The 25,232-nt window shown below is 34.5% G+C and overlaps 1 protein-coding gene across 11 annotated transcripts in view; it reads right to left on the bottom strand.

Annotated features, from left to right (window-relative positions):
• Positions 1 to 25,232, bottom strand: part of KIF21A (kinesin family member 21A) — a 150,425-nt gene that overhangs the window by 58,343 nt on the left and 66,850 nt on the right. For 6 of the 11 annotated variants that reach the window (XM_074194846.1, XM_074194851.1, XM_074194844.1 and 3 more), the window contains exon 11: positions 19,761 to 19,964. In XM_074194846.1, coding sequence (XP_074050947.1) covers positions 19,761 to 19,964 — 204 coding nt within the window. Of the gene's footprint in view, positions 1 to 1,620; positions 1,660 to 19,760; positions 19,965 to 25,232 lie in introns of all 11 variants that reach the window. The other 5 variants (XM_074194842.1, XM_074194843.1, XM_074194845.1 and 2 more) reach the window with 1 other exon arrangement.

Here is a 25,232-nt window from a genome sequence, read left to right on the forward strand (position 1 = left end):
TTTTTCCCACAACTCTAACATACTTCATACATTTTAATTGCCAAACTTCAAGCTTTTATCCAACTGTCCAGTCACCACATCTTTTACCTCACTCTTTTTACAACAGTCAGTCCAGTTTTACTCTTTTCTCAAGAAAATTTAATTCTTAGTTCCTGCAGTAATTCAAAATTTTTCCTTGCAGCTGATTTTCTTAAATTGGTTGCAGTATTATATTCTAAATCTATATATGATATATATACATATATATATGTGTGTGTGTGTGTGTGTGTGTGTATCAAAGTAATGCAGCAAGAATTCTGCAACTAATAATCTTAGAGATTGTCTTGAGCACTGAGAAATTAGTTTCTTTCCCTGGGCCACACTGTAAATTTGTGTCAAATGTGGTACTTAAAAATTTAGTTTTTCCTACTCTAAAATCATTATATCATAATGCCTTTCATGAATTTTATGGACTGCTCCATCTCCTAAAGGTAAACATGGGTCTGCATTCGTCCCTCTGATGAAGAATGAACTCATGTTCATTTAAACTAAAGTCAAATAGAAATCGTTGCCAAATATCATTAAAATTCCAAATCAAACTTGCCAAATTTTGGAACAGAAAAATAAACAATCTGAACTAATAAATCAATTTACCTTTATATGTCACTTTTAAGAATTTGCTTTCCAAATTTTAGTCCATGAGATGTAAAATACTAAATGTTAATGAGTCAATTTGTAATAGAAAATTAACTGGAAGTTTTAAATATGTTTTAATATAATCCTTACATTTTAAAATATAGATTAAGCAACTTAATGAAGTGTTACTATACTAAAAAGTCATTAACCTGATAGTTTATAAATCTTATTAATTAAAATACAGTATTAGTTTAGGCAAAACACAATTAACATCTTAACATTACTTCCTTAAACAGCAAATGTATCGGAAGTATGATTTTAGCATGAAATGAAAGCAGATCATAAAATAAAATTCAATTTTAAAAATCACTGTTTAGAAGTTCCTCCCATCTAAACTTCAGTTTTTCACTTTTCTAAAAATTAATTTATTGGCAATTTTCCTTACTAAGCTTAGATGGAAAGTGAATCATAGGATCATAGATCTGGAAGAGACCTCAGAGACCATCTAATCTAATAACTTTCATTTTACAGTTTAGGACATTGAAGTTCAAAACAGCTGCCCTTATCATTCAGATTTGAAATGGAACTTGAATCAAAGCTCCCTGAATCAAGGGGTACACCTTTTCCATGGTAGCACTGTGCCAGAGAAATAAAGGCAATTGATGGCTTATCATGTCCTACCATAAAAGATAAATTTCTCATCTACTTTATCAATTTTCAGGTTGCTCACTAGGTTCTTAAAGATACTGAATATTTTTTTATTTTAAGAAATATAATAAGGCAGTTTATTGTTGGATTGTTTCCAGTATTCTTTAAATTAAAACTATGTAACCCATTATGTCTAATGAGCTGCTTCGTTCAGGACAATCTTTTTCAAATCATTAAGTTTATTGTCACTCCTGATAATCTGATCTAAATCATTCAAATATTAGATTTTGTTTGTGTGAATTGCAACTAAATACTGAAATAACATTTTAATTTTTAAAACCTAGGAAATATTCCAACCTTTGTTCTTCTTGATTTCTTTCCTCAAGTTTCTGAAGCCTTCAAAAGCACGAAGCACAGTATTGGAAAGCCAAGCAAATGAAGGACAAATCAGACAGTAAAAAAGTGAAAGTGACAAGAAGATAAAATGAAACATGTGTTTGAGGACTTAAGTTTTAAAAGATATCATCAAAGGACAGTACATAGTAAAAAGGCAATATATTTTGCATAAACCAAACAGAAAACAACAAAGTCAATAAAATTTAAGCTTAGCAGTTATTGAAAACAATAATTATTTTGGCTTGTTATTTTCCCCATCTTTCCCCCAAAACCCTGACTTCTTCCTGCAATGTATTCTAAAAAGACTTAATAGAAACACTAACAGGCAATTTGAAGTTTTAAAATTCAAAAAGTGTTGCATTTATACTAAAACAAGAAGAGAATTAAAACTATATAATAGCTTACTATTTTAATTCATTCATCTCACATTTAAATAAACTACACATAAAGATTAAAATCTATAGAAAATGCATATTCAAAAAGTTAGTGATAAAATATTATGGTCAAATTGATATGTTGACTATGAAATCAGTCAAAAAATTATAATTCTTGTATAAGTATGACTCATAACGGTTAAAGATAGTAGGCATTTCATCGCTTATTAGAAACAACCAAATGGACAAATCAGAAGCAATGGAATTCATGAGGTGGGAAATAGTGCTTTCCACTAGCAATATATAAATATCTTTTAATGTAAAAGTGCAGTAATATCCTCAATAAAATGTCAAATATTTCCTACATGAATGTGGTATTATTTAATTTTACTAAATCAAATATCTGTGTGAAAGACAAAGTCAATAACCTGCTGTGTCTAACATAACACCACAAATACTAAACATTTCTCAAGTACCATCATAACTTAACAGATAGAGAAGCTGAAGTAGTAGGGAAAGACATTGACAAAGCAGGTCCAAAGCAAAGTCTTCTTACTTTTCATTCCAAAAGTACATGAATTTTTTTTTGTTTTGGTTTTGTTTTACAAATATTTTATTCACTGCTATAAAAAAGAGGTGTATGTCTATCTCTGAGGAGCAAGTACAAAAGAATAATTTCAGCAAGAAAGCACACTTCTGTGAATAGAAAAGGAAAAGTAAAATCACTAGTGGAAAGAATAGTTTCAATTCTATCAATAAGAATCAAAGTACTATTTGCAGATGTATTTAACAAAAATTTCTTATACTGGAAGGGCAATTACAAATAAGATATTCATATTATTTGTGAATCCATTTAATTTATCCACTAAACATATTAATATACTGAAAAATGTATATTTGAATTTCATGGCAATAATGAATCTAATGTTCATAACTTCCAGTAGCCTAAATAAGCATGATAGTGACAACTGTCAAAACAACAATGAAACACACAAAATTAAACTGATTTTTCCACTAAAAATATAGATAGAATGAACATATTCTTATTACAATTACTTGTGCTTTATGCTGAGGGCTTTCTCCCTTCAAACTGTATTCAATTACTTTTCACAAATATGTGAATATACATATATATATATATATATATATATATATACATATATATGTACACATACTAAAGTTTTATTCATAACCATAGGAATGTGTGTAAATTACATTATACAAAATTGAAGCAGTCTTTCATAAGAATGTTTATAATTCTTCTTTTGAAAACTTCATATTTTTGACCACATCAATAATGGTCATATAAAGTAATGTGAATTACCTGTGACAAGTAATAATTTTGATATAATCTCATTTTATGTACTTCTACTAACATCAATAGGTGATTCAGCACACCTAACTTTGACCAGTTAAAAATAGCTGGGCCTGTTTTCTCTAATTTATGAATATAATTCATACCAAGCCAATATTTTATTACTTTCTTTTGTTGCATTTTAAAATATACAGTCCTAAAGAATGGATATCACTCCAAGGAAGTGTGTCAAAAGTTCTAACTGTTAAATAGTATATTTCATTGACTGTTAGAATTATTCCAACAGTTATTGATAGGAGGAGAATACTCAGACTAGAATGAAACAGAATTATGAACATTACAGTGCAGAACACAGTTAAAAAAACATCAAGAACTAATAAATTATTACTAGAAACAGTTTGAATAACCATTACTGTGATTTAAGAAAAGGAAAAAAATTAACTTATGAGTAAGTTGATGCAAAGACTGAAGTACACTCATTTGCAGTTAGCTGGGAACAGAGGAACCCAAACTCTCCATTACACTATGGTCCTCCTCAAGACAAACAGAGACAATCCAAAGGATGATGGACAAATTCTTCAATTGTCTTGTCTGACAAAAGATTTTGTCAGAATTTTTGAAATTTTTATCTTATTGCTCAACTTAACAAGCATAAAGGTAAATATAAAACAAAGTCTAAAATTATTTCTACAATAATTTCTAAATGGAAGTTGGGACTAGGCACTCTTCAATCTTTTAAGGCTCACACAATGGATGACATTATCATGATTTCTATTTATAAAGTTTCACTTTCCTGCCTTTGGTCATTAGGGAAGTCTTGTGAGTTTGTTTTTAAACAATTAATTAGAATTAAATTTAAAATTAAAAGAAAAAAAGACTGAAATAAGGAAGACTAGGAAAGGAGAATCTTTACTAATAAAACTTTATCAAAATGAACTGAAAAAATATTGATAGACTAATAAATTTAAAGCAGAATAATAGAATTTCTTAAATGGAGATGGAATATCTTTGTAACCTGTCATATGTCATGAATGGTTAAGAAATTTATCCAAGAGATAAATATTCTTCAGTGGTCTGGAAACTCGCATGATTTAAACCCATTAAAAACCTGCTGACTACATGCAAGGCCATACTTGGGAAAAAAAATAGACTGTTCATTAAAGGTATACTATTTATCCAATGTGATTTATGGTTTCATGATGAATCAACATCTTTGTCAGAAACTCAAATGCCTTAGGAAACTCAATGCATAATCAAGTGAAGCAAGTGATTAAAGTAAAATGAGGATAAATGAATCAATAAATTTAATTATTTTTATTTTTTTGTCAAGTATACACATTCTACCATATAAGTATTACTTTGTTAGCAATCCATGCTATATTCTCTCTTTATATATAGATAGGATTGATATATATTATATATATAATATAAATATTTGATGCTATGTCTCTTTATTATTATAGTTATATATAAAACTTTAATGTTCAACTTTTTCAGAACTGTTAGATGCAATGATTTTTTCTACTCAATTTTTTCTTTTCCTAGCCACACTGATATTATTGATGTAAGTTTCTTAATTTTATTTAATCAAAATTTTCTATTTTCTTTTATTTTTTACAAAATACATCACTATTGAGTTATTTTGTTTTTACATTTCCTAGATTTCTCCCTGTAGTCTTCTACTTCCCGTTTTCCATAGAGCCATCTCTAATAACAAAAAAAAAATTTAGGAAAAAAAATTCCATAAAATCTATCAATATCATGAAAAAAAATCTGACCTACTATACTCTATACTCATAAAGAGACTCCCAACCCCACTTCTGCAAAGGAAGGAAATTGCTTCGGCCAAATTTCTTTATTGTTTTGTACATTTATTTTTCACTGTTTAGTGGTGATGGTTCTTTCCATTTCCATTGTTGTTGTAATTATCCATATTATTTCCCTGGCTCTGCTCACTTCACAGCAGTTCATAAATTCTTTTTCATTTGTCTCTCTATTCATTATATTCATGCTTTCTTAAAGCATAATAATATTCTACTATATTCAAGTACCGTAATTTATCTAGTCACTCCCTAAATGATGGGCATCTACTTTATTTTCAATTCTTTGCTATCACAAAAACTGCTGCTATGAAAATTTAAGTTTATTTGGACCTTCTCTTTTTGCAAAGACCCCCTATCAGATACTAGTGGCAGCAGCTTTGGATCAAAGTTAAGAACATTCATTTACTTGCAATAGCTTTCCCTAATGGGATACTAAGTCACAGTTCCATTAACAATGCATTAATGAATCTATCTACAAATTTCTAACAATACGAACTGGCACTATTTTCTCATCTTTTTTGATTTCCTACCGGTTTTTTTTTTAATTTGTATTTTTCCTTTAACATTAGTGATTGGTAAGATTCTTTCATTTGGTTGTTAATAGTTTGCTATTCCTCTTTAGAGAATTCTTTGTCACATCACTTGCCCATTCCTCCCTCTTTCAACTTAAACTCCTACATTTGCTCCTTTTACTCCCCTTTCCTTTCACTTGTTTCCCAGCCCTTAGCAATTCAGCATCTGACTTCAGCATTCAACTAAAAGTCTTCTCTCCAAAATGAGCTCTTAATTTCCAAACCAAAATTTTTCTCCTTGAGAATACAGTCTATCTTTTGCCTGACAGTGCCAGTCACATAAAGGAGTTTAAAAAAATGTTTATTGACTTGATTTAACAATCTCCTATATATAGCTACTAAGTGGAATATTCCCAATAAAACCACTTCAGGGTTAATATTGCTAGTGAAGTCCTCTCAGGATTAAGAAATATTAAAGAAAGAACAAACTATTATTCTTAAACTGTTTCTAGAAGAAAGCCCCTTGTATTCCAAACAGGTGACTTACTCTCCTAATTTTGATAAGACTTTTACTGACTACTAGAAGGATAGTAGACTTTTCCCCATGAGAAAAACCTTGTATTCCAAAGAAGCTCATAAACCTCCTGTTTGATAAGATTATTTTTACTGACTAGGATAGTAGAAGACCCTGCATACTCAGACATTATTTCATTTAGATAGACATAAAAGGTCATTAAAAGTCTTTTTGATGTTCTCACTCTGGTGAGGTAATATTTTATAACCTTTCATTCTTTGTTGCTGGGTAGATTTTCACAAGTAGACAGAGAGGGACAATAGAGAGGAGGAGGGGATTATGTTAGGCCATATAATCTTGCTTGACTGTCAATTCAGGGCAACTCCTTGATCTTCACTACCTTTGTGGGACTTGGAACATGCCCTTTTCTCCAGAAAAGCCAAAATAAACTTTTTTTTTTTTTTTTGCTCAGAGGAGTCTCTCAATATTTTTTTAAGTAGATTTTAATCTCACAGTTTGGTGCCTTGGCTGGTAAATCATTCCTCCTTAAGACTCTCCTGGATGCACATACAAGCAGGTGCCATGCTGATAATTCCAGCAGCTTTTGATTTAATGCCCAGGAAGATCTCTTGAGGAGTGGAAAAGAACCTGAAAGAGAGACTTAATTTTTTTTTTGAGCAAAGGACAAGCCCTGCAGAAGCATCACTCTCAACAGAGAGGAAGAAGACAAGCCCCCCGCCCAGCCTTCCCATGCAGAAGCTGAACCAAGAGGCCATTTGGGGTCACGTAAGTTTGTGTACACAAACCTAGCCCAGCAAGACCTGTGAGCTCCTGGACCTCACTTTCCCTTTAAGTCCCAAACAGCTAAGACTCTGTGGGGTAGAGAGAGGACAGGTATTCTGTCATGACTGCTAAGACAAGGCAGAGGGAACATCAGCATGGGTCAGATTCAAGTTAGGGGGCAAGAATCTAAAAAGAATGGGGAGAGCAAGTTTAAGACCAAGTGGCAAGGAGCCATCACTCCCTGGGTACCAGTTGATAGTCCTTTAGGGACTAGCCTTGAAATTTGGGAGCAAATCCCAAAGTACCAAGGAAAGGATAAAAAGAGAATGATTAAATATTGTTGCCTAATGGCTGGGACCCATCTGGTAGGAAACAACTTCTGGCCAAAGTTTGGCTCCTCCAGTGATTTGGGATGCCAAAAGGACAAAAGTAAAGAGCAGGAGGAGAAGTCGAAGCAGTGGGAACCTTTGCTGTTGCCATCCCCTCCTTACATTTCTCTGCCAGTATCCACCTCAGTTGAGGACCCACAAACCCCTCCCTCAGTACCTCCTGAACAGTCAGTGGGGGGGGGGAGCAAATGGAGGAGCTTTGCTTGATTTAGGGGGATCCATTACAATTTCCTTACCTGCATTACTTAGAGGAGAATTGGAACAGCTCCTGAAGATTGGGAGTTTTTTTTTCTTTCTTTCCATGGCATAGGAATTAACTGTAAACTCTAGACTCTTCTGGTCTGTGCTGCCAGATGCTGTTTCTCCCTCCCTCCTCAGCCCCACCCCAGCTAGCCTGCTTATTGTTTTAATAAAACCTGGTAAAATAAGTGTTAAAAGGGACATTATCTGAAGTTTAAGTTTAATAAAAAAGGAGACAGTGTGGATTGCCAAATATGTTAAATTAAAAAATCATAGAAAGAAATGCTTTTTTAATCTGAGAAAGTTTGAAGGAAGTAAATTCCAGAAAAAGAAGAGAATCAGGTTCATTCTAAAGCATATAATTTGGTTACAAAGAAATGAAGGGAAATTAAATAGTCCATCTTTTACCAGAATGATAATGTAACATTATAGCTTCAGGAGTTTATTACTATAGATTCTGGTAATGTTAGTTATTACAGAGATTAATAGAACAAGTGGGGATCTAAGAAAAGAAGAACCCTCAGGAAAAATTTTGGATCTGCCTCCTTCTGAGAGAAGTTATGTGGTTTATTCTATCTGAGGAGAGAGGCAGGGGATATTCCAATTGGGCTGTGGGATTTCTGAGTGTCTGTTTGACTTCCCAAAAGGTATACCAGTTAAAATTAAGAAGTGCTAAATATTAAAACCTTTGAATGGAAAATGTATTGTGAAAAGTGGAAATCATGTATATGATTTATATAGCTGTATAAACTATGAGAATCTAGATCAATATAGCATGTGTTAAAATCAAAAAGAGTTACTAGAAAAGAATAGTGAAATGATATATTAAGGGAATATGTAAGTTGTATAGTCTGAGTAATATAAGCTTTGAGAGACTGGGAAAGAGAATAAGAGAAGAAATGTATAGAGAGCTATAGGTTTAAGTAAGTGTTTAAATATGGTTAGGGTAATCTGAAAATTGCATTAGACTACCACGTTTGCAATATCTGACAGTGAATTGGCTGGAAAAGTGATAAACCCAATAAAATTACAAGTTTGATGTGAAATCAATTGCTAGGTAAATGCTAATTTTTTATTATTATAGATTCTGTAATATGCTAAATCCTCTGTACAAAGTAATCGGAAAATACATATAACTGAATTAAGGGGGTTTGTAAAAGGAAAAAAAAGCTGCTTTTTTATTAAAATGTTTTATGGCTCCTCCAGAGTCATAGGAGGAAAGATAATTAATGGAAATGCTATAATAGATAGGGACAGAATGGACTTGGTGGAGACTAGGAGTCTGCCAAAACTATTGTCAGAACAGATTTGTGAGTTATGTGCTCTTAATTAAGTATTAGAATTACTAAACAAGAGAAACATAATATTTATACCAATTCAAAATATGCTTAAGGTGTAGTTCATGTATTTGGAAAAATCTGGGGTAATCAAGAATGAAAAACAGTAAAGGTGAAGTATTTGTACATAACTAACTTGATATCTCAAAATGAGGGAAATCTCCAATTCCCAGAACATAAAATGTTCTGATATTAAGAAATGTTGATTATTGAGGATAGAAAGCTCTTATAAGTTAGAACGCTGAGAAATTAGAATTGCACTGATAAAGATAAAAACAATTTGCAATTTACAAAATTTTTAGGTTTTGAAGAGAAAATAATTTAAGGTTATTTTGGAATACGACTTTTGGAATTTAAGAGAAGTATAAAGAAAATCTTGTAACCATAAAAAGATATTTTTAGCAACATCTGGTCTTAAGAATTTTTCTATTTTGAAAAATTCTAGGGAGTAATGGGAATATACATGAAACTGAAATGTGTTATAAATAATTAGTAAACTGTATAAGAGCAGATTCAAACTAAGCTTTCTTTTTAAGAATTTAAAGTTGTGTTGTAATCTTAAACAATGAATGAATTGAAGTTTCATCCATCACATTTGTAAATGAGAAATCACATTTGGTAGGAGAAAACTAGAGAATATCTTGCCAACAGGTTATATCTCTCAAAGTCTTTTTGGCCCAGAGAGTTTGTGAAAGACTTTGTTTTTTCATCTCGTATTTATAAAAGGGAATATTTATATCTAAGGTCAATGTAGCTTACTTAATATATTTTATTTAGGAAGAAGAAATTATATATGCAAATGTAACATTGGCAAGGATAAAAAGTATACATTGGGTTTTTGAAATTATCATATTTATAAGACTAAATTTGTGAAGAATCTTATTATTTTGAAAATAGAAGTGTATTTGGAAAAAGAGGTAAATAGAGATTTGTGTGTAAAGATACTTAATTATAAGGCTAAACTTAAGAGAAACTGTTATTTTGTTTTGCTTTAAGAGAATGAGATGTCAACATGGAATGTTTCATGTAGATTAAGAATTTAATGTTTAAATTTTAAAGAAAATTTCTGCCCCCACATTAAATGAAGGTTCAGAAGGATAATGTATAAGAGATTGGGAAGTATATCTTAAGTGCAAGATACCCTTTCCAATAATGTTGAATAAATGTGAGGAGCTTTGGGAAATGGTTAGGATATAAAAAATAAAGTAACCCTAACTAGATGATTTATTAATGAGTAAGATGTTGAAAAAGTGTTATCAATCATATGATCTACTTCTGGAAATATAAACTATTTTACTGTAATGATGTCAAACCCTGGAATTAATGATTTATTGCTTTGTAAGGATAATGAGATAAATTATCAAAGGCCATGACCCTCTGGGCTCCCTGAAATTTTTAAATAATGTTTTGGACCTTGCTCTAGATCTGTAGGTCCAGGTACAAATGTAATATAATGGAAAGATTGTTTTGAGATATCTAATACTTAATGTGTTATACTTATTACTGTTTGGGATATTTGAAAATAATAACACATACTGAAAAATTTAGAGACCCTTAACATGTTCTAATGAATTGAAAGAATTCTTAAAAGTAATAATGTATATTGAAAACATGGCTAACAATTAAACAGGTTTATTATAGAGAATTGTTCACATAAGAACTTAAATGATTTGTTTTTAAGTTTATCAGATCCTAGGTAATAGGATCATTGTTTCTGTTTCTTCTTTAATCTATACAATTAATCTATATCTCTATTTTTAAACCAAGATCAAATTGTGTTGACATTACTGTTTTATAAATTACTTCAAGGTTTGGAAGTGCTGTTTTCCCTTCATCATAACTTCTTTTCATTATTTTCATTAATTTTTTTTCCCAAATGAATTTTCTAATTCTGTAAAATTATAAAAAAAATAATTTGATTAGTATAGCAATAAAACTATAAATTAACTTTATTATTTTTAGCATACTGACACAACACATCCATGAGCACTAAACGTTTCTCTTGCTTTTTAAATCAGACTTTGTATGATTTGGTAAAATGATCTTCAAATGTTTTATGCAATGTATAGGTTTTTTTTGGCTTTTTTAAAATGGGATTTCCCATTCTATTATTGAGTCTTGAATGCTGTTACTATTATATTCATATATTATATTCATTCGGTTTTTTAGTGGGTTTATTATATGACTTGCATTTACTGAAACTAGTGATTGTATCAAAATCTTTGTTGAGTCCCTGTGATTCCCTAAGCAAATAACTGTCATCAGCAAAAAGGGACAGTATCTATCTTTACACTTTTAATTATTGTTTTTGTTTATTTCTAAAAGCGCATCAAACAAGAATAGGGAAATGAATTTATTGAGAACACTTTTTACATACTCCTTTTGTATATGATATGTGCTTTTAGTTTTAGCCACTTTTATGATATTAAAATATGGTCTCTTTTATGTTCATATTTTGTAGAATTTTTAGAAATTAATTTTGTTTTGTCAAAGGCTTCTACTGCATTTATTAAGATAATCAGGTTGTGAGAAACGGCCCTCAGTGAAGTGTCCTATATACAATTCTGAAAAATGAACTTTGGTAAAGCTTCCCATGAATACATTCTTGTCTTACCTTATCTTAATTTTTTTCTTGTAAGCTAAAAGTATCTGGTTTCCATAGTTATCTATGATTCTCAGAAAATGAGTTAATTTCAAGAAGAACTGGATTGGCCCTGGCTCTCTTTCTGTTTGGATGTCTCCAAATTTGGTCAGAGGAAATGTATTAATGAGGTTTTGTAAAAGACTACTTTTAATAGGGCATAGATTAGCTATGCATAATTATGATAATAAGGGTTGAAAACTATAATTTTCTAAAAGAATAGAGTTTTATAAATAATTAGGATGAGGATTGAATTTGCTATGCTCGGTTGGGTAGTATTAGTAAGAAGAATGTGAACTTATCTTACCAGCCAATGGTGGGAAAAGACAGAATTTAGAGGTAGGATTAGTATTGGAATAAAAGAAGCCTGCAAGTTTCTATTTTTGGACACTCCCTGTCCGATGCTGCTTGAACAACTGGGGGCTGTGTCCCCTTCTCATGAGAAAAAAATATGCTCTCCGACTCAGACTCCAAACTCTTGATTCCTGTGATCATTATCCCACATGATGTGTGGTTTAGGATTTTTTACATCCTTGTATCCTGTGTCAATTCCATTTGATCATAATGAATTATTTATTGGACTAATTGCTATATAGTCTATCTTACAGGATTTTATTTAAAATTTTTAATTTGATATTCATTAAAAATATTTGTCTATGGAGCTCCTTTTTATGGGGGCAGCAGGAAAAAAAACTACTGAATGAATTTGAGAGTAAAAGTTATGGGCACTATTACCATACTCTTATAACTTCATAATGACAGAAAGTACATCCTATCTCCTCCAGAATTACTCTATCATAACAATTTAGAGGGCAAAAATAACTGTTGGGGGGTTTTTAAACTAAATTATCTAGATTTATTTACATTTTTAGGATAACATTTGCTTCCATTTTATGATATAGGGACAGATAGCATTTTCTCCCTCAGTCCAAGTGAAAATGGCATTAAATGAACAGTATACTGTGCAATTTTTATGAACATCTAGATCTTTCTAAAATTAAATGACAACATTTGACTTTCTAACTTATGACAGCAATGACTATTAAGTCTCCTGCTCACTAATTTTTTATTTAAGGCTCCCTCAAGTTCTATCTATAGGGTTCTGTGTCCTTCAAAGATTGAGGGACACTAGTGTTAATAATAATGTAATCACTATTCTATTTGCAATTATGCTTCATAAATGGCTAGCTAATTATAACATATAATCCTTTATAATGCCAAAATCATCTAAGATGAGCATTTTTTAAAAACGTTTCTATCTTGAGTACATAATTTCATCTTGTTTCCTAATGAAAGTCATGCAACTCCTTGTGCTAGTTATTCTAATGGTTACTGAACACAACAAATCTAAGTAGAAAAACTAAAACTTCTAATTTGTTTAAACATATACTCATTGCCTGAATAACCTAATTTATATAAATTAAGCAAAAATGTCAAACTTCAAAGGAAGTTTACATTACTAAATTCTTAGAGACTTGTAGGTACCACAGGGGCACAGGAAAAATACTTGAAAGGGTTAAACATAAAGATAAAGAGGTGATCTTATCTTAATCCATACTTTAGTTAATAAGGGTTTTAGTACCATGGTTGGGGTGCTAAAGGAACAGGGAAAAAGTGTACATAATACTTTGGATGGGAAGGGCTGTACCTATGCTTCTTAAATTACAGAGATGGGGGGGGCAGAGCCAAGATGGTGGCATGAAGGCAGGATTTCCTGGGAACCCCAACCCCGCAACCCCCCCCAAAAAAAAAACAAAAGGATGGCTCTAGCCAAAATTTAGAGGGGCAGAACCCACAAAAAGACTGAATGATACATTTTCCCAGTCCAAGATAACTTAGAAGTTCATTGGGAAACATGTGTTTCACTAGGACCTGGGGTTGGGAAAAAAAAAGCCACAGCGCAGTCCAGCCCAGCCAAGTGCAGCCCAGCACAGGCAGCCCAGAGATCACCGGCTATTCACCGGCAAATAGCCTGAAGGGGCCGTGAGAGAACTCTGCTCCACCAGAATGAATGTGAAGTGAGGAGCACAGCCACAGAAACTGCAGCAAGAATCTGGAGAAAGCAGCCTGCACCCCCAGAGATGGTAAAGGGAAGTCTGCAGAGATTTCTCTGCTCTCCCTGAGATAAAACTCTGCTGTTTGCCTACACTCAGATATTGCAGTATGGATTTCCATACTAAATAACCAAGCTGGATCCCTTCTTATAATCAGTCCCGGGGCAGAGGGAAGTACGAGGCCATCTACGTAAAAAAGCACAGGCAAGAGAGCATAAGACCTTGGAGGAATAAAGGTCCCAGTGGGGTGTCCCCCCCCAAAAAAAACAACCCCAAAGCTTTGGAAGTGCTGTATATTAGTCCTGGGCTGAGGAAATAAGTAAACAACAGAGAAAAGAAGAATCTGACCACAGAGAATTACTTTAGTCCCATGGAAGATCAAAACATGAACTCAGATGATGACAAAATTGAAGTTTCCATATCCAAAACCTCCAAGAGAAATAGAAAATGGGCTCAGACTATGGATGAGCTCAAAAAACAAGACTTTGAAAAGCAATTAAGGGAGGTGGAGGAAAATTGGGAGGAGAAATGACAGCAATGCAAAAAAATCATGAAAACTAAATCAAAAGCTTGGTGAAAGAAATATAAAAAAATACTGAAGAAAATAATATGTTAAAAACCAGTTTAGGCCAATGGAAAAAGCAAAACAAAAGGCAAATGAGGAGAAGAATGCCTTAAAAAGCAGAATTGGCCAGCTGGAAAAGGAGATAAAAAAGGTTTCTGAAAAAAAAATACCTCCTTCAAATGCAAAATGAAACAAAAGGAAACTGATGATTTTGTAAGAAATCAGGAAGAAATAAAACTCTTCCAAAAAAAGTCAAAATATTAGAAGAAAATGTGAAATATCTCATTGGAAAAACAACCAACCTTGAAAACAGATCTGGAAGAAATAATTTAAAAATTATTGGGCTATCTGAAAGCCATGACCAGAAGAGCCTAGACTTCATTTTTCAAGAGAAAAATTGCCCTAAGATCCTAGAAGCTGAGGGTACAATAGAAATTGAGAGAATTCACCCGGTTACCCCCTGAAAGAGATCCCAAAAGAAAAACTTCCAGGAATATTATAGCCAAATTCCAAAACTCCCAAATCAAAGAGAAAATTCTAAAAGCTGCCAGAAACAAACAATTCAACTACTATGGCTGTATAGTCAGGATTACACAGGATCTAGCAGCATCTACATTAAGGACTCATAGGGATTGGAATATGATATTCCAGAAAGCAAAAGATCTTAGTTTACAATCAAGAATCAACTACCGAGCAAAACTGAACATCCTCTTTCAGGGGAAAAGATGGACCTTCAATGAAACAGGGGACTTTCAAACTTTCCCACTGAGATGACCAGAGTTCAACAGAAAGTTTGATCTCCAAGTGACTCTAGTGAACCATAGAGGGAGTAGAAGAGAGGGACTAACTAGGAGGAACTTGATGATGTTGAACTGCCTGTATTCCTGCATGGGAAGAAGATATTGATAACTCATATGAACTTTCTCATTTATAAGAGCTGTTAGAAGGAGCATATATAGGAAGGAGCAGAATATGATGGTATAATATAGTAAAAAGGAGCAGCTAGGTGGTGCAGTGGATAAAGTACCGGACCTGGAATCAGGAGTACCTGGGTTCAAATTCGGTCTCAAACACTTAATAATTACCTAGCTGTTTGGCCTTGGGCAACCACTTAACCCCATTTGCCTTACAAAAACAAAATAATAATAATAATAATAATAATATAGTAAAAATATGGAGTCAATGGGTGATAAAGGAAAGGACTGGAAAGGAGATGAAGAAGAAGCTGAGAAATTTCACATAAGAGTCAAGGAAAAAGCTTTTTCAATGGAATGGAAGGGGAAAAGGCAAGGGGGAATAAGTGAGCCTTCATTCTCATCAGAAATGGCTTAAGGAAGAAATGACATACATACTTAATAGGGTGAGGGAATCTGTCTTGCCCTGGAGAAGGATGGGAGGAATAGGGGGGGAATGGGGGAAGGGAAGGGGGGAAATAGATGATAGAGAGGGAAGAGCAGCTAGTAATAGCAACTGAGGGAAAAATATTGAAGCAACTTCTCTGGTGGATTTATGATAAAGAAACCAACTCACCCAAGAGACAGAGCCATTGAAATCTGAACACAGACTGAAGTACAATTCTCTCTCTCTCTCTCTCTCTCTCTCTCTCTCTCTCTCTCTCTCTCTCTCTCTCTCTCTCTCTCTCTCCCCCTCTCCCCCTCTCTCTCCCTCTCTTGGTTTCTCATTTTCTTGGGGGGGGAGGTTATGTTTATTATTATGTTTATTCTTATAACATTCAATTTACATCAATGTATGGCTTGGAAACAATGTAGAGACTGTCAGACAGTCTTCTGTGGGGGGGGAGAAATTGTGGAATTCAGAGCCTTGAAAAAACTGATGGGTACATATTACTATTGGATATAATTGGAAAATAAATAAAATGTTAAAAAAAATAAATTACAGAGATGGAGTCAGAGAGTATACTTAAACAGAAAGGACATGAAAACATAATGAAGAGATATGCTTTGCTTGATGCTTTGGTTACAATAAGAGGGAAGTATGTTTGAGGGGGTGATGGGGTGGTCTACATGGTTCATGATATGGTGTGCCTTTGTATGATGCTTTGGATCATGAGAATTTTGCTTCCATGAAGTGTACATGAAAAAGGCATAGGTATAAAGTAGTTATAATTTGATGTGATAAATGGCTCTTGAGAAGTGTATTTATAATGAGACAGAAGAGGGGAGGATACTTAGTGACTATGAGATAGTGCTGCTTATCAATCAATCAAGTAATCAATCAATTAACCTTTGAGAACTGTACTTTTATCAGGTCAGGAAAAAAAGTATATTTTGACATAGGGATGTAAGCACAAAATAGGATAAAACAATAAAAAGAAAAAGGACTATAGAAGGAGAAGGCCAGGCTAGGAAAAATAACAACAGGAGAAGAGATAGAAAGGCCTATTATTACTGAGGGAAAGAAGGGAGGGTGTGAACACCGATTAAATCCAATTCAATAGATCTGAGTTTAAAAATCTAACCCAGGGGCAACTAGGTGGCACAGTATAGAGTCAGGAGGATCTGAGTTCAAATCCAGCCTCAGACACTTAATAATTACCTAGCTGTGTGACCTTCGACAAGTCACTTAATCCCACTGCCTTCAAAGACTAATGAATAAATTAAAGATTTTTAAAAATTAAAAATCTATCCCATCCTTCAGGGAAGTGGGGGGGGGGGGGAAGAAAAGGGAAAGGTTTAAGTAAAAGGAAACAAAGATAAAATTTAAAAGAAAAACTAAAAGGGAAAGGGAGCAAAACATAGGTGAGGAGGAATAAGGAGAGGAATGAGAAAAGTACAAATGGGGAAAGATAACATAGAGGGAAATAAAGAATGAGCGTTCTTAACTGAAAATGTGAATGGAATGAACTCTCCCATAAAACAGAAGCAGATAGAAGAATGGATTAAAAATCAGAATTCTACAACATGCTAACAAGAAACATATTTGAAGCAGACAGTCACCCCTACTATTATTATTATTACTATTTTATTTTATTTTGGGTCTTTTTTTTTTTTTAGTTTTTGCAGGGCAATGGGGTTGGGGTGGCTTGCATGGGGTCACACAGCTGGGTGATGGTTGGGTGTATGGAGCAGGATTTGGGCTCAGGTGCTCCTGACTCCAGGGCCAATGCTCCATCCACTGTGCAACCTGGCCATACCTAAAATTATTACTATTATTTTTTATTTTTTTTAGTTTTAATTTTCATTTTTTCTCTCCCCTTTATCGCTCATTTGGGTCTATATTTGGGGGGGTATTATATTTACTCTTAAATAAGAATATTTTATTAATGTATAAAAAACATTATTTCTACAAAATAAGAATAAATAAATACATTAAAAAAAAGAAATAGAGTAATGAACCAGTGGATCAGGATAGGTACAAAAGAAACAGTAGTAAATAACTATAGTAATCTACTGTTTGACAAACCGAAAGACATTAACTTCTGGGATAAGAACCCACCATTTGACAAAAATTATTGGGGAAAATGGAAAATAGTATGGTAAAAACTAGGTATAAAACTACATCTCACACCCTATGCCAAAATAAGATGAAAATGGGTATAGAATTTAGACATAAAGGTCGGACCAATTAACAGATCAAGAAATACTCTATTTGTCAGATCTATGGAAAGGGAGAAATTTATGACCAAACAAGAAATAAAGTACATTATAAATTGCAAAATGGATGATTCTGACTATATGAAATTATGAGTTTTACAGTAATAAAAGCAATGCTGCCAAGAGTAAAAGGAAACCAGAAAGGTAGGAAACAATTTTCACAGCTTAGGGGGTCAGATAAGGTCTCATGTCTAAAATACATAGAGAATTGAATCAAATTTATATGGTTACATGACATTCCCCAATTGATAAATGGTTAAAGAATACAAACAAAACAGTTTTCAAACGAAGAAATCAATGTTATATATAATCATATAAAAAATGCTCCAAATCATAGATTAAAGAAATGCAAATTAAATCAACAATGAGGTAGTGAATCAAACTATGAGGTATTTATCATTCCTTAATTGATAAATAGTCAAAGTATATGAATTCTGTCTATTCTATTTCATTTCTGAAGAAATTAAACCTATATATAATCACATGAATAAATTCTCCAAATCATTCCTGATTAGAGAAATGCAAATTAAAACAACTATGAAGTACTACTTCATTCACATCTATCTGATTGACTAAGATAACAAAAAGGGAATATGATCAATGTTGAAGAGGTTGTGGGAAGACTGGGACAATAATGTACTGTTGGTGGAGTTTATGAACTAATCCAACCAATCTAGAGAGCAATATGGAACTATGCCCAAAGGGCAATAAAACTGCTCAAACCCTTCTAGCAACACCAATACTAAGCCTATATCAGAAGAAATCATAAAAAACAGAAAAAGTCCCAACACATTCCAAAATATTCTTTACAATCCTTTTAGAGGTGGCAAAGAACTGAAAATAGAGGGGATGCCCATCAACTGGGGAATGGCTGAACTAGGTATGGTATATGAATGTTATGGAATATTGTTTTATAAGAAACCGTGAATGGTCAGACTCTAAAGGAGCAAAGAAAAAATTACAAGAACTGATGCTGAGCAAAGGGAACAGAACTAAGACAACATTATACACATTAACAAAGTTGTATATTAATTAACTTTGATGATGCAGTTCCGCTCAGTTGTTGAGAGAGCTAGGACAACCTGGGAATGCTATCTATATCCAAACAAAGAAAAACAAAAAAAACAAAAAAAAACAAACTACAGAATTTGAATGAACACTATATTAACTTTTTAAAAATTTCTCTTTTGTTTTTCCCTTCCTATCTCATGGTTTTCTTTTTTTTCTCCCCTTAGACCTAATTCCTCATACAGTAAATGACCAATTGGTAAACATTAAACACAAATGTATATCTTCAGTGTTCACCAGACTGTTCACTGTTGAGGGGGGGGGGGGGTTAGGAAAGGAGGGTAGAAGGAAATTAATGTAACTTATAAATAAGCATATGCATGTGGAGGAATGTTAAAAACTTCTAGAACATGTAATTGGATAAAAAAATATCAATTGGAAAAAAGTTATCAAATAACCAAATTAGAAACCTTACTCAGAATATTTAAAAGACCAAATGACATTAAATGGTATTTGGAAGGATCAGTTTGTAAATATATCTACATAAAAATTTAAGGATGTACAAGTGTGCATGAGTCTATGCTTAAGTAGAATTAGAAACAAATTTTACAACCGAAAATATTGAAATGCAGTGATATGCAAGTTTTGTTGAATGCAAGATGATTAAAAGTAAAAGCAGCAAATTTCATAAAGAAAAAACCCAAGATTACAATTTTACTGTCAGGATTAACAAAACATAATAACTCCTGATAATTTATCTAAAATAATTTCACATTAAAATATATTTGTAAGAAGAAATAAAATCAATTTAATTGCTCTAATTTCAATTACTTTAAAACAGTCTTATTTTAACATTTACAATATTCTATATTTACTATATCTTGAATGCAAATTAAAATATACTTAAGAAAAACAATACTTAATATCACTACCTTTTCTTCTTCTTTTTTTCTTTCCTTTTAAGTTTTTCTAAATCTTTTTTAGCCATATCTATAATTTCAATTGTTTCTTTCTCTGAAGAAAGTATAGAAGGAGAGAAAGCTGATGATCCACTGAAATATGGTGATCTTGCTGTAGCTCTTGTCAAGTTGCGTCGAAGGTTCTCATTCATTGCTTCACTTTCTAATAATTTTGCCCTGATGACCAAAACACAAATATTACTTAACATGCTTAAAGTTAATTTTTTAAAAGCTTTATGAGTATAAATATTTAAGAAATATCTCCTTAAAAACTAGCCTTTCTCCTTGCCAACTGAAATCTTTCTATGTGCCTAAACAATCACATTTCATCCCATCTTTTCCAGCATGCTGCCCCTGCCAACATCTCCACCTTCTCATTGATCTTAGGTCTTTCCCTGTATTCTAGCTGCTTTCTTGCTGCCTACACTCACAGATCTCCTTCATATGAAAAAAAAAACCCTCACTTGATTCACACCCTCTTTAATGACTAAATTTATGAAAAAGTCATCTTCAATCAATCCACCCACTTTCTTTTGTTTTATTTTATTAACTGTGTAGTAGGACATCCAACTTCATCACTTAACTCAAAATGTTGTCTTTAACATTAGTAATAATTTCTTAATTTCCAAATTTAATATTCTTTTCTAAATTCTCATCCTTCCTCTCCTCTGTAGTCTGACACTATCAATGTTATTCTTCTCCTTGATGCCTAGATTATTGCAACCCACTTTTGATTATTCTCACTGACTGAAGTATCGCCCCACTCTACTACATCTCTTCAGATATCAAACTGATGTTCCTAAAGTACAAATTACAACCTCTCTACTCATTCAACAAACTGTATTGGCTTTCTAAAATCATTAGGATGGGGCAGAGCCAAGATGGCGACAAGACCGGATCCAGTCTTAGGAGCTCTCTGATAAAACTCATAAACTAAGGACTCTAACTAAACTTTCGAGAGACAGAACCCACACAGGGACCCAGTGAGGCAGTTCTCCTACTCAAGGTAACCTGGAAAAGAGCAGAAAGGCTCTGCTCCCCGGGATCGGAGAGGCGGCCTGCCAGAGGGGAGGCCCGCCAGAGCCAAAGAACTTCAGCGTCCCGGAGGCAGCCCCAGGGCGCTGGAGTCTCAGCTCACAGCAGCGGGGTAGTCTCCTGAGCTGCACCCCGAGGAGCACTGGGCACAAAGTGAGGGAGCAGGGGGGGACCTCTGCCAGAGCAAGCACATGGAGCCCACCCTCAGGGCACACAGCAAGCAGGTTGGTCTTTCCCCAGCCCTGATCCAGGAAACAGAAGCAGGCGGAGCCAGTAAGCAGGAGCCCCCAGGGCATGAGCCCACTGAGCTGAGGGAGGAGAGGGAAGAGAAACTGAGCTCAGTCCTCTGCCCCTGGAACAGGACTCTGGGGCTCTGACCGCATTCAGATCCTGGTCCCAGTCTAGGCCCCCCCATAGAACAACAGGGCCCCCCCCCACCTCAGCCCCGTGGCAGAGGGGGGCACTTATGGTCATTCACAGACCAGGAGGGAGGACAGAGCCTCACACACTGACACCCTTGTGGGAGTGTCCCGAAAGCTCAGGAAGCACCCTCAAACCAGGCCCATGCTGAAAAAATGAGCAAGCAAAGAAACAAAAGGAAGACTATTGAGAAATATTTTGCAAATGAGCCCAAGAAGGATCAAAATACTCAGTCTGAAGATGAGGAAGCACAAGCTCCTGCATCTAAAGACTCCAAGAAAAAAGAAATTGGGCTCAGGCTATGACAGAGCTCAAAAAAGACTTTGAAAATCAAATGAGGGAGTTGGAAGAAAAACTGGGAAAAGAAAGGAGAGAGATGCAGGAAAAACATGAAAATGAAGTCAGCAGCTTAGTCAAGGAAATCCAAAAAAATGCTGAAGAAAATAGCATGCTAAAAACCAGCTTAGGTCAAATGGATAAAACAGTTCAAAAAGTTACTGAGGAGAAGAATGCTTTAAAAAGCAAAACTGACCAGATGGAAAAAGAGATAAGAAAACTCTCTGAGGAGAACAAATCCTTCAGACAAAGAATAGAATTCAGGGAGATTGATGAATTGACCAGAAATCAGGAATCAATACTTCAAAACCAAAAAAATGAAAAATTAGAAGAAAATGTGAAATATCTCATTGAAAAAACAACTGATATGGAAAACAGACTTAGGAAAGATAATTTAAAAATTATTGGAATACCTGAAAGTCATGGTCAGGAAAAGAGCCTTGACATCATTTTCAAAGAATTACTACAGGAAAATTGCCCTGATATTCTAGAAGCAGAGGGCAAAATAGAAATGGAGAGAATCCACCGATCCCCCCCGAGAAAGAGATCCCAAAAAACCAAGCCCTAAGAATATTATAGCCAAGTTCCAGAACTCCCAAGTCAAAGAAAAAATATTACAAGCAGCCAGAAGGACACAGTTCAAATATTGTGGAGCTGCAGGCAGGATCACACAGGACTTAGCAGCAGCTACATTGGAAGCTCGTAGGGTTTGGAATATAATATACCGGAAGGCAAAAGAGCTTAGAATGCAGCCAAGAATCAACTACCCAGCAAGGCTGAATGTCCTCTTCCAGGGAAAAAGATGGACTTTCAATGAACCAGGGGAATTTCAAATGTTCCTTTTGGAATGGCCAGAGCTGAACAGAAGGTTTGATCTTCAGATACAGGATTCAGGTGAAGCATGGAGATTGGAGGAGAGGGGGGAAATATGAGGGATTTAATGATGATGAACTGCATGTATTCCTGCATAGAAAAATGACACTGATAATACTCATATGACCCTTCTCAGTTAATAGAGCAGGTAGAGAGAGCTTTTATAGTTGAAGCACAGGAGAAAGCTGAATTCGAAGATAAAATATGGTGTAAAAATGGAGTCAATAGAAAAAAAAGGGAAATGGAATGGGAGAAAGAAAAAGGAGAGTGGGAATAGTCCAAGATATTTCACATAAGATTTTTTTTATTACAGTGAGCTATTGCAATGATATGGAAGTGGGGAGGCAAGGGGGAATGAGGGAACCTTTGCTCTCATCAGAGATGGCTAGGAGAGGAAACAGCATATATACTCAATGGGGTATAGACATCTGGAGTAAGAAGGAGCAGGGAGCAGGGGGAAGGGGTGGGGATGTGAATAAAGGAGGAGAGGATGGACCATGGGGAGAGAGTGGTCCGATATAACACATTTTCTTTTTTACTTCTTGCAAAGGGGCTGGGATTGGAAGGCCTGCCCAGGACCATAGGGCCGGGTGGATTCTGGGCCTAAGGGGTGGTATGGGGGCTCAGGGCGTCTTGGCCCCAAGACCAGGGATCTGTCTGCTGCGCCACTCAGCAACCCTACAGCAGAGTCAGAGTGAAAGGAGAGAGAAAATATAGTACACGGTAGTGGAGAAATAAGAAAGGAGGGAGTTGCGATCAGCAATGGCAACGTTGGAAAAATTTGGAAATAACTTTTGTGATGGACTTATCATAAAGAATGAGATCCACCCATGACAGAGTTGTAGGTGTTGGAACAAAGACTCAAGCACATTTTTTGTTATTATTATTTGGGGGAGGGTGCAGGGCAAGAGGGGCTGGATGGCCTGCCTGGGGCCACATAGCAGGGTGATCTTTGGGTGTCTGGGGCCGGATCTGGACCCAGGTGCTCCTGGCCCAAGGGCCAATGCTCTGTCTGCCACCCAGCCACCCCTACTAGTATTACTATTTTATTTTGGGTCTTTTTTTTTCTTTCTTTTTTTGGTTTTTGCAGGGCAGTGGGGATTGGGTGGCTTGCATGTCACACAGCTGGGTGATTGTTGGGTTCATGAGGATGCATATGGACTCGGGTGCTTGTGGCTCCAGGACTGGTGCTTTGTCCATTGCGCCACCTGGCCATACCTACAATTATTACTAATAGTTTTTTTTTATTTTAATTTTTTTCTCTCCCCTTTACTTTTTTCGCCCAAGCAAGTCTATCTATATTCATGGGGGAGGAGGGGTATTTTGTTTACTTGTAAACAAGAATATTTTATTAATGTAAAAAAACATTTGTACAAAATGAGAATAAAAAATAAATTAAAAAAAATAAATAAACTATAGAAAGCTTCACAGATTAAAAAAAATTAAAATAAAATAAAAAATAAAATAAAATCACCAGGATCAAATTTAAAATCTGATTTGGTTTTCAAACCTCCTAAAAGTCTGAAAGCTTCCCTTTCCAGACTTGTTACACTCCAGTTATCCAGAGCAAATCAGTGACACTAGTTTTCCTACTACTAAAGACATACCATTTCCCAACTCTAAGAATGCTCACTTACTGTCTTTCATGCCCAGTACTCTCTCCCTCTTCATCTGTCTCCTGTCCTCCCTGTCTTCTTTCAAGTCACAGCTAAAAATCTCACCTTGTATATGGAAGCTTTACCCAGTCCTTCTGAAGTCATCCCTCTGCTTAATATCTCTAATCTATCACATCTACATCTAGTCTGTACAGTTGTTTCCTTTAGATTGTGAGTTCCTCAACCTTTTACACCTTTTACACTCCCCAGCCTTTATATCACAAAGTCTGGCATGTAACTGGTGCCTAATAAATGCTTGACTAACTGACAGTCCTGGTTCTAGTCTGTCATCTCCAAATGTCATCCAGATATCCTGTAGATATTTTAAACTGCAGTGTCCAAAACTGTATGTACTCTCTTTTTCTTAATTTTCCTTTAATTGTTGAGAGTACTTCTTACTCTATCTTCCTATCCTCATTTTCTGACTCCCTTCTTCATATTCAATCAATTCTTCTATTGTGGATTTTACCTTTGCAACATCAGTAGATATGCTTTTCTTTCTTCTGACATTGTCAGCAACCTAGTGTATACAGCAGGCTTCAGACTATAGTTTTTCTAATTGGTCTCTCTGCCTTGAGTCTCTTTCCATTTCAGTTTTATCATCCATTGTGCTATACATGTGATCTTCTAGAAACAGTGGATTGGCCATGTCCTCATCCCCTTCCCCAATCACTTAACTACAGTGGATAGAGTACCAGCCCTGGAGACAGGAGGACCTGAGTTCAAATCACCTCGGACAATTAATAGTTGCCTAGATGTGACCTTGGGCAAGTCACTTAACCCCATTGCCTTAAATAAAATAAAATATTTTTTAAAAAATCAATAAACTCTAATGGCTCCCTATTACCACCAAAATCAAATATGAAGTCTTCTCCTAAGCATTCAAAGTCTTTTATAACTCAACTCCCTAACACATTTTCCAATTTTCTTATATTTTAATCCCTTCCACAGACCAGTAGACTCATTGTTGTTCTTCTCTCAAGACCCTCCATCTCCCTTATACCTAGAAGGCTCTCCTCACTCATTTCTGCTTTCTGTCTTCACTGGCTCCTTCAAGTCTCAGCTAAAATCATCTTCTACATGAAGAATTTCTTGATTTTCCCTAATGCTAGTAGACTTCCTTCTG

Source organism: Macrotis lagotis, chromosome 7, assembly GCF_037893015.1.
Source record: "Macrotis lagotis isolate mMagLag1 chromosome 7, bilby.v1.9.chrom.fasta, whole genome shotgun sequence".
Lineage (NCBI taxonomy): Eukaryota > Metazoa > Chordata > Mammalia > Peramelemorphia > Peramelidae > Macrotis > Macrotis lagotis.